The sequence below is a fragment of the Trachymyrmex septentrionalis genome, unplaced genomic scaffold (genome assembly GCF_001594115.1).
Source record: "Trachymyrmex septentrionalis isolate Tsep2-gDNA-1 unplaced genomic scaffold, Tsep1.0 scaffold66, whole genome shotgun sequence".
NCBI lineage: Eukaryota > Metazoa > Arthropoda > Insecta > Hymenoptera > Formicidae > Trachymyrmex > Trachymyrmex septentrionalis.
The window spans coordinates 266,849-277,745 of NW_017305843.1; the positions used below are offsets into that span (position 1 = coordinate 266,849).

A 10,897-nucleotide genomic window follows, 5' to 3' on the forward strand; every position below is an offset into this window, starting at 1 on the left:
TTTATAAATTTGTAACTATTACTTATGTTGTAAAATTCTGAAAAGAGAGAATAGACATACTTATATATTCCACAAATAAAATATATACAGAAAGAATTCGGAAAGCAACGAGTAATTTATCATTGATGAAAATCCGAACGTAAAGAAATTAAACAAACAAGACATATATCTAATAGCTAAGCGGAAACATTAATGCAGTAATGCTAATAAAAGGACCGTGTGATAATCCACTGCGCGGATTAAAACGGTTCGGTGATTTTGCTGCCGCGAGATCGCCGGAATCGCTTCATTTCCATCGAAATTAAGAGACGGAAACCTCGCGCTGCGCTTCTTTGGAAGCAGTCCACCAGCGGGTGGCACGTCGGAGAATGAACAAATCTAAATGAACGTGCCGGATGATAAAAGGACGTCCGCGAGTATACGCGCGTTTTTATCCGGCTGCGCCTCCGTAACCTAATTGAATGCAGCGCAATCTAAACGGCGTCAATTTGCTGATTCCCCTTCCACTATGAATGGCTTTAATGCCTCCGTGCACAGAGAGAGAGAGAGAGAGAGAGAGAGAGAGAGAGAGAGAGAGATCGCCACTTGCTGCGGCGGATTTTCTGCGGTCTTTTAATGCTACGATCATCGGGAATCGGCTCGATCAATGTATTAGGTGTATTAGGTGCAAATCTATCATATAGAAGCGAAAGCAGATACTCTTACAGAATTGTTCGCGGGACACAAAATCATCCACACATCAGAGCATATTATTCTAATAAAGTACACGTTTCTTTAATGTATTTGAATATTTATATTTGACCAAAATCAACTAGATTATCTATTGCAGATAAAATAAAAGTGGTTGACAGATAGAAAGACTGTTCATATACAAAATAAATAAGCAGCAAAGTAAGAGTCAAAAACTCAGTTTAAATTCAAATAAAAAACGTTTTATATTTGAATTTAAACTGAGTTTTTTTATTATTTTTTCCAATTTTACTTTTCTTTACTTGTAATTTATTTTTACTTTTAATTGTGTGACAATATGGAAAATAAAAATGATCCAAAAAATATGAACGCTTTAATTTTCATTTAATGAAATTATTTTTTAAATAATTTAAAATAAATAGTATATCACTTATATTTGTGGATAAAGAAATAATTTACACACTCGTAAAGCTATTCGGAAATTTACACATAAAATAAGTTGCACATATTAAATTTATACGTATCTATATGTACGTAGTTGTGACAGGAGAGATATTCAGTATTTCTTAGCATAATTGACAATCGTTTATTACAATCTATTGTACGACGCGTAGCGGAGCAATCAACGTTGAACAGGTATAGGATGTGTACGAGAAAATGCACACATATAAATGTTCCGTGTTTGTGTGAAAAAGGCGTGAGGCAGGTATACATATATAACCTATACTAATCCTAGAAGGAAAAATGTTCACTGCAGGTGTCAGACCCGGCGCCGGCGCTTGTCCATGACAGACAACCGACCACCCTTTTCTCGGGTCTCACCGCACATTATAGCCCCTAAGATCTTTACGCAAAAATTATGAGTCGGAGAGGACAATAAACCTATTCGAAACAGAAAAGAGAACACACACTTTTTATTTTAATGGCCCTCAAGTGGAATTGTGGTTATACGGTTACAGTTTTAAAAAACGATGACGCACTGTGTAGATCAACAAAAATTAATAGATAAATAAATAAATATTCATGACATTTATATAATTTATTATATATTAAAAATTTATAAGTATTTTTATATTTTCCTTTCAGTATTATTTGCACAAAATTGCTTCAATGAAATTGGTTTTTAAATATATATATCTATACATTACTTCTGTGACATTCGTGACGGTGTACTGTTAAAAAGAAAATGTATTTTAATTGAAAGATATACGGTGGATTTTCTGAAATATGCAAAAATGTTAGAATTAACATTTTTTTTGTACGTACTTTTTTTTTATTTTTCACAGAGCGTACAAATATGTTGCATCAAGATATTAATCAGATTATTTTATAAATGTAATGTTTATTGAAGAAGACATAACGTCTATAAAATATCTACTGACCAATATGTTAATGCAACCTGTAAAAATTAGGAAATTAACATAACGCTGTAATGATTAATTTGTAATAAAAATAGTATATGAAGAAAACAAATTCTCAATTAAATGCAATTGAATCACGAAATTGAAATTTATAATATTGACCGGCATTCCACTTGAATAAGAGAAAAGTCTAGTTACGGGAAGTTATAAAGAGAATAAACTCAAAAGTGACATACCTCTATATTGTTAAAAAAACATAAATTACATATTAGAATAAGGAACGTACGAGATACATCAATCTTCTTACAAATATATGTGGAAATAACTATAGTATTGTATAAATTGACTAGATTATAAGAACTTTTCCCAATTAATGCTATAATATCATAATTTTCTTTCTAGCTGCTCCTCTAACTTTCGCTATTATTTTTATTTGATTATAAACAAAATATAATATATATTATATTATATATTCATTAGAAAAATCAGTTTAGGAAGTTCTCAGTGTTCATATTTAATTGCACAACGAGTGTGATGCGATATTACGAGCGTAATATGCGAGTAAAAAATAGAGTTCCGTTCTAACTGGGCAAAATCAGCGATTGTTAAAACGCTATGTGGAAGGATCCCACGCCGCCAGTTTATAGTTGTGTATTCCAGCACAATGGAGGAACTCGTGGCAGAGTCCATAGTCGGCGCCTTATTCATACGTAAGACCGAGATACGAACCATTGCGGCATACCCCATCTACTCGGTCTTGGTCTTCTCACCTTACCCCAATTTAACTCCCCACGCCCCCTCCCCGCTTTTCTACTTGCCGCTTTACCGCAGCCTTTGCCGTAGTCCTTTCCTTCCGTCCCGTCTCTCGTCTCTGAATCGTCCACAACCCACCTGTTCTCTCGGCGTTCTCTACGTTACGTGATATGACGAGGTGTGACTGAGCGTATCGAGAATTTCAGTAAAATACGAATTCTCGTGCGCGATTACGTTCAATGACATTTTTCATGAGAGAGGTGACGTCTCTCTTCCTCTCGCTCTCGTGTATTTACAGTAGTAATTATTCTGCTCGTTCTTAAACAATCAATAAAAGATATTGGTACTAAAAATATAATAATATCATAGTATCGACATTGAAAACTACGCTTTTATTACTTTTTTAATATCACCAATGATAAAAGAATCTGAAATAAATAAAATTAGACATCATCCTGTTTTTTCTCTTTTTTTTCAAGGATGTATCTGTTAAATATGCTAACGAGCGTAAGTAATCGGAATATTTTGCTCGTTTAGATTGGATAGTCGACCATTTTCGACCAATAACGTCTTCGCTCAGTAAGTGTAATTAGTAATTACATCAATTGAATGCGAATACCTTCTGAAGAGAGTCTATAAAAAAACAAATCTCAATTGACGAGTAATTCGCAGGCGACACTGCAGAAATGTCAACGCACTTGTTACGATCTTTCCTGCGTTTCGCTCGTCGTCCTGCATACAATCACCAGAACGGCCGGATCGAGCGCAACGGTGGAACGAGAAAATAATTGGGCAGCATAAAACACACGATATCGTCGGCGCATCGGTGCGGTGCGGTGCGGTGCGGTGCGGTGCGGTTCATCGGCGGCGGTGGCGGCGGCGGCGGCGGCGGGAACCCGGGAACGCGCCAAGAGCACCGTGTATGTGTGCGTGTGTGTGGAAGCGCGCTAGAATATTCACGCTGAAACGCGGCATATAAAATCATAGAGACACGAGTGGCTCGCTATAATAATGCATAAGGAGGCGGGCACTCCTCCGGGACAGGCCACGCCTCGCGATCCCGCGGCCAAACGGTGGGGATATCGAGCATCCGCCGGAAGGGGAATAAGACAGAGAGAAAGACGGATCGTGCAGGTAGAGAAGGATGAGAATCGGAGCGATACCGGAGCGAGGGGAAGCGAACGACGGTGGAGCGAACGAGACGCGCGCGGAGAGAGCCCGCGAAAGGATTCTTCTCTCGCGCGTCCCTTTCGGGGGCTCACCCGGCTCATTCGATCACGCTTCGCCGCGCGCGTCAGCGGCGGCCCTTGTATGTGATCCTGGAGTCGCGGTCGCGAAATCGGCAAGATCAGTGAAAAAGAGAAAGCGTGACAGGAAAACGCATCTTACCTTTTCTCTCTCTCTCTCTCTCTCTCTCTCTCTCTCTCTCTCTCTCTCTCTCTCTCTACTCATCTAGGTACATGCCGTCTAATATTATTGAGCCCTCGTACCACGTAGACACCTGCGAGACCGATATATCAACGAAGGTTCATCGAGGTTTCCATCTTTCAAAGAAATAGGCGCGGGAAGTGCATGCGTTATTATGCGACGATACGCGTGGAGATCGACTCGCTCTCTCGTGCACCAAGGGTGGATCTCCCTGCATTCGCGACGGGACGCGACGGGACGCGACCAGACGCGACGCGGGCGCATGGAGAAGGGCGCATCACGAAGGAGGTTGCGCGGCCGACGTCACCGTCGCGGGAGTCGGAGTGGGGGACGCGCGCGACGCAGGAGTGGGGGACGGATCGACGGTCAGCCATGGCGGGGAGGATGACGGGTGACTCGCTGCGGCGGTGGGGACGAAAGCGCGCGCGCAGAGTATATCCCCTCTATCCCTACCACCGGTCGCGTCTCGTCAGCGGCGGAGAGGGGCGTCTGGTTGTCAGGCCCAGAGCTGGTCCGTCCGTCGTCCGGCCGACTCGAAGCATCGGGAGCAGCGGATTTCGCGCGAGAGATATAGACCCATAAACACGCACGCGTACACGTACGCGATCTCACGCACGCACACCACACATCCTGTGACGTATCCACGCTCGTGTGTGTCGCGTGCGCGCGCGCGCGCGCGCCTGCAAGTCCGTCGTCGTTGTCAGCCGAGCCGGTCACCGCACACGTGTAATATCGGCGTATATACCGGTATCGCCGATATTGTGAGCAGTGGTGTAGGACACACATCGTGCACGCACACGTACATTACCACGTCATATTATACGAGCGCGTAGGCTCTTTTTCTTTCCTAGTTACGCGTTATTATTATTACGCGCTCTCCTGCCTGCCTGCCTGCCTGCCTGCCTGCCTGTCTGTCTGTCTGTCGCGCGCCGGGAATGCCGCCGGTCTCACGTTGTCAAACAATCGCGACATACGCCGGACGAGCGATAGTAACGTGAGTACCGAGTGTGTGTGTATGTGTGTGTGCTGTGAACGATCGCGTGATCGCGAAAACTGCAAGACGATTCGGAGCAGGCAGCAGCGAAGGAAGCTTTCGGAGCAACGAGAGAAAGGGAGGATTGGCCACGTGCGAAGAATCGTGCACGGAGAAGCGTCGATCGCGACAGTGAGACGAGAGGCTCCTTCGGCAAGAAATTTGCAGGAGAAGAAGGAAGAAATCGCCCTCCGTTTGCGCGTATCTGGTGGGGGATGGGTTAGGGAATCGGTGCGTTTTAGCCTCTATGGATTACTGGCCGAGTTGACACGCTCACCGGCCGGCGGGCGATAAACTGAACTCTCCTTTGGCGACGATCCACGTACGAAAACGTTTCGCGAAGTGCGTCGCTATGGTTCGTGGGGAGATGCGTCTCCCCTAGATATAGTTAGTGCCGATGGTGAGATACGCGAATAACGATCGTTGCGTTTTTCTCCGGTTCGGTCGCGCACGGAATTGAAATAGAGAAAGAGAGCGGGGGAGAGAGGGAGAGAGAGAGAGAGAGAGAGAGAGAGAGAAAGGGAGAAAGAGAGAAAGAAGACAGAGGGAGACATGCGGTTCGCATCCTCGACGCTGCAGCGACGTCGTCAACCGCCGTTGTTGTCCCGTCGGCGACGTCTAGACTGACCACGCATTTGCCTGCTTTTCGTCGGGATTTCCTCGAGGAGGAGGAAGAGGAGGAGGAGGAGGAGGAGGAAGAGAAAGAGGAGGATCCACAAGAACGAGTGCAACGGCGGTCGTTCCAACCCGTCGTTCCGACCCGATCCAAACCGTCGGCGGACGACGACTGCCGCCTCTTCGACAGAGTGCGAGAGCGACGAGGAGTGCGGCGAACTGATTTCAACCGAGTCGGAGGGATGTCACGGAGAAAGCAGGCCCGACCGAGTCGTGCTCATCTCGAGGAGGATCTTGTCCAGAGGCCTCTGTTGACCAATCCCATTGGAACTGTCGCGGGCAATATCCGTAAGTGATACTCTTTTCCGAAGGATTAGTCTGGATAGGAGAGATTATCTTCGTTTGGAATGTTACACGGTAATGTTAGCCCTCCGCACCCTCAGGCTCCGAGTCATTCCGCTTTCCAGTTCACGATTACCTCACCTTCGCAAACGCAAAGTTCGGTTACGAAGGAAGCGATGAAACTTTCGAAATTATACACGACTGGTGGAAGATTGATAGGAAAAAAAGGAATTGTGCGATACGCAAAGAAATTTGGAATCTTGAAAAAGTTTACCATGTTGCTAGATACGTGTACGTTTCGTAATCGAAACATTAAACTTATTTATCAAATGTATCACAAATATATGCTATTCTAGCTCGCTTGAAAAGTTAGGCTATTAGCGAGATAATAAATCGTCCATTATTGTGTTCACATAAACGATTCGAGACAGAATGTATGTTGAAAAGAGTGACGAAAGAGTCTCTTTGTTGTAGAATAGAAAATAAAACTTCTACGAAATCCTTTTCGTAAAACGTTTTCCTGTAAAATATCAAAGCACCAAAAACAATGTTCAGAAAAGTGCACGGAAGTGTACAATAAATTACTTTCAACTGTAAAAAAGAAAAACCCACGTCTAGCAGACGTTAATAACTATTCCTTTCACACAGTTATAGTTAAAACTCGTCCTTTTCCCGACCCACAAGTATACGCGCGAGTTCGGAGCAAACTGTATCTAGCCAGAGTTACACGACTCACCCGGTAGTTTCGAGGTAACAATAACGCGATAAGAAAAGCACGCCTCGAAGATACGATAACGGTTTACGATATACGGTGCGCGAGACACAAGCGAGGATGCTGGAAGACTAGTCTGAGATACGTGAGAAAAACGGAGCGGCGATTACCCGGGGCTGCGTCTCGGGATTTATCGGCGTTTATCGCGACGCCGTAACGGCACATTTCGCGGAAGATTTCGCACAATTACTTGCTCCGCACGCGACGCGAGGCCGATTACGCAGATACGAGAGTTCTTATTGATCGTTTTAAGCAACGCAGTCTTGAGACGCTGATACAGCCCTCTGGCCGAGTCTTGTATTCGTGGCAGTCCTTAAGTACAGTCATAAAATGTCACGAACCAATCAAAGGGGCCGTATTGAGACATTACTTAAGGTATCCCTTCAAATAAGAACACTGACTGTGTAACACCGGCTATAAAATCTGATTAACTTACGACGCATCTTACGAGTACTGCGCTACTTAAGACGGTCTCGAATGTAAGAATCGACGAGATACGAATCTACGAATCGCGGTTAGAAAAACGCGACGGAGTTATTTAAATTTCGTAAATGAACGCCGTCAGAGCGCGGTACGGGATGCGAATATCTATTCCGAGATTAATCTCGGTATTCTCCGTAATACAGTCGGTCCCGTCTGACTAAATGCACTGGAAACCCGATTCGCAAGCACTTTCCGTCGGGCTGAAACGCGCGCGCCAGCCTCTTCATGGGATCCACCTCGATCGAAACGGACCTGTCTCGGCGTAACATCAAAGCGAGCCTAAGAAACGGCCGATAAAACGCTTCCATCTTGCTACCCGACGCCTCGACCGTAAGCTCTTCTCGCCGCATTTTCGAGTACGCTTAAATCGTACGGGAATTAACACTTTACGTCGAAGATCGTTCGGTTGTAATACACGCCGCTTCGTATTTCGCAATTGGATCTTCAGTGGATCTTTACACCATATTACTTTTGCTAATAAGCTTGCGATAAAATTAAAATGTGCGCTAAGGTTGTTTTTCTTTTTTTAAATTCAAAAGACGGATATGTGACTTTTATACGCGACTTAACGCAACAGTGTTGCCTCGTAAAACAAAATAAATATGCCAGCGTAATAAAATATGTATAAATAATATTAAATGTTAAAATAATTATTTAAAACGTACGTGAAGAAATTATTGTATAAAAAAAAAAAATGTCGAAATCAAATTTAATTTCTTACGTGACGTACACTTCAGAATTCTTACGCAATACGGACTGGTGAAACCGGAGAAAATTTAAGGTGATTTCTAACTAAGATCATAAACTTTATCGGGAACATTTACATTTTTCCCATTAAACATAAGCAGGACGCATCTCTAACCGCGGGGGAAGAGGCGAAAGGGGATAAGAACACGTTACTGTAAACCGCTTGGTTTTACCGAATCCACGTACCTGACATCCGTGTATCTATTTGGTACATGTACCACTCGCAGACGTCACGTCTAAACAGGAAACGTTTAATGCTGGACACGCTTAACCTCAGCGATAAAAACGGATATTTCGGTAGAGGAACCCTGGAAAATATTTTTCAGAACGTTATTTCGTAGATACACGCGGAAAATGTATCGGTGATAGTCGCGTGACGAATGAAATTTCAATAACACCTTCCATACCGGAGGTGTGGGCGCCACGGAACGGGTGGTCTTAATTTGCCCAACTTTTTCAATTGTAAGTTTCCACACAGTTCCCGCCCCGTTGTTGTACTCTCTGAATAGTTGGAACATCTCGAAAACAACATAAAGCGCGTCTCATTCCTGGCGCGTGTACGTGACAGGCCGGTTTCTTGCTGAGTCAGAAGCAAAATCGAAAATGTCTGCGGATACCGTGGTAACGATAAGTCTAGTCATGTACCAACATTTGTCTAAATAATACGCTAATTATAATTCGTCACATTTTCTCTTAACAGATTCATCTTGATTTGATACAGCGGAAAAGATTTGATATATTCACGCTTGTTAAATGTCAAATTTCCTTTTTATCGCACGACACATCAATATATTTCATTATCTACGCCTGTCCAGACAGATGTAAATGAGTAATCGGTATATAACGGGGTGGGTAAACACTGATTTTTTAAAAATGTCGATAATTAAAAAAAATATTCACTCCGTCATCAACTTCACTGATTGTCAATGATTTTTCTACATCACACACAATACACAAAAACGAAACTACACAATATATAAGGCAGATAAAACAATATACGTATCAGTATCTATAATACTATTTTATTTCCCAAAATAATTGCAATATGTGTGTTTCCATAAAATTTAATAAAAAAAAACTTTCTAGAGAGCGACCTTAAAATTAGAGAATATATATTTCTTTACTTTGCATGAAAATCATATTATTTACATTTTTTTGTATTATTATATCAAATTGAACGTCTTTTTTTCGCTTTCGTCAATATTTGCAAATAGTTTCATCATACCTACATTAGAAATACAGTCGTAAGTAAAGCAGTGACTAAACGTTAATTGGATTGTTTAATACATTCGTCGTATTTTACGTACCGTATCATCAATAATGTTAAAATTATGATCAGTTAATACTTGACGTCTAACCAGCAGTAATGATACTTAATTATTGTACATTAATGATATTTAATATTTTTACGTAGAGCATAGATAATTTTCTGATCAAGACTCGGAAATTACCGCTTCTTATTATATAGTCGGCCTTCGTCCTCAAAGAGACATAACGAACGTTCATGAATCATAAGTATGAAACGCAGTATTCACAAATCAATTTACATTTCTTTCGCTGTTATCTTAATGTTATACATACTACGAAAATATGAGCATCCACTGTATCAACGGATCGTTGTATTAAACGGATAAAGCGATTAATATAAAGAAACAAAATTACGGTAGGTGTAAAAAAATATTCATACAGCGATGACGATTTCAGTGAGACGGTTTAAATCATGTTTATTAAAATTTCATTGAAATCATTCTACGTGTATCCAGACATTTCCGTAATAAATTTTATATAATAAATAAGACTAACCTCCTTTGCTGAATTTTTAATGAAAATATGAAAAATTCGGTAACCGATAGAAATAGATACGTAATAAAAAAGCACAGCTCTTTCCTCGGTTATTTTCTTTCCTCTTTCTCATCCTCCTCCTCCCCCCCCCTCCCCCTTATTCACTTATAAACCAGTTTATTTGAAAATATAACCGATATAATCGTATCGGTTTACTTGAATTAAATTATTGAGAAGAGATAATTAATTAAACTCGAAAATAAGCGTTATCATTATGAAACGATGCGAAGACAATGGAAGAAAAATTATTTCAAATTTATTTTCAATAATGCAAAGCAGTTATTGAAATATCTCGTATTATTCCTAGACTGCAATGTGATTTACATATTTATTATTTATTAATCATTCTCCCATTTTGCGTAAACACTATTATACATTCTAAAATCATATTTCTTTTGTAACTATACATGACGTTGAAAAAAAGTAACATTTAAAACGTATGCTATTTAAAATAATAATCGTAAAAGATTCGATCCACCACACACACACACACACACACACACACATATTTTCTGATTGTGCAAAGGAAGAGGAGGGGGGGAGGGGAGGGGGGAATTATTAGAAATGATATTTCATCGCAAAGTGATATCGAAGAAAGCGGAGATATTTGATCGTAAGTTACGATCGTTTGGGAATTGGACGAAGCTTAAGGATATTGGAGTAACGCCAAAGCTCGGCATCGGACAGATAGGATTATATATCGTTCACAGGTGTATAAAAATTACACGGATTACACGCGGCGTGTTCGTATGCACGACGTGCCATTTCTCATACAGCCGAACCAAAGGGAAATGTTCGAATCCAGCGATCTGTCTTTTGGGGAATCGTCCG

The 10,897-nt window shown here is 41.6% G+C and overlaps 1 protein-coding gene across 3 annotated transcripts in view; it reads left to right on the plus strand.

The window, feature by feature from the left end:
* Window positions 1–5,793: 5,793 nt before the first annotated feature.
* LOC108753204 (homeotic protein spalt-major-like) overlaps window positions 5,794–10,897 on the plus strand; it is a 90,233-nt gene continuing 85,129 nt past the window's right edge. For all 3 annotated transcript variants that reach the window (XM_018494595.1, XM_018494598.1, XM_018494599.1), the window contains exon 1: window positions 5,794–6,228. In XM_018494595.1, the coding sequence (XP_018350097.1) occupies window positions 6,123–6,228 (106 nt within the window). In that variant the 5' untranslated portion in view covers window positions 5,794–6,122. The remainder of the gene's footprint in view (window positions 6,229–10,897) is intronic.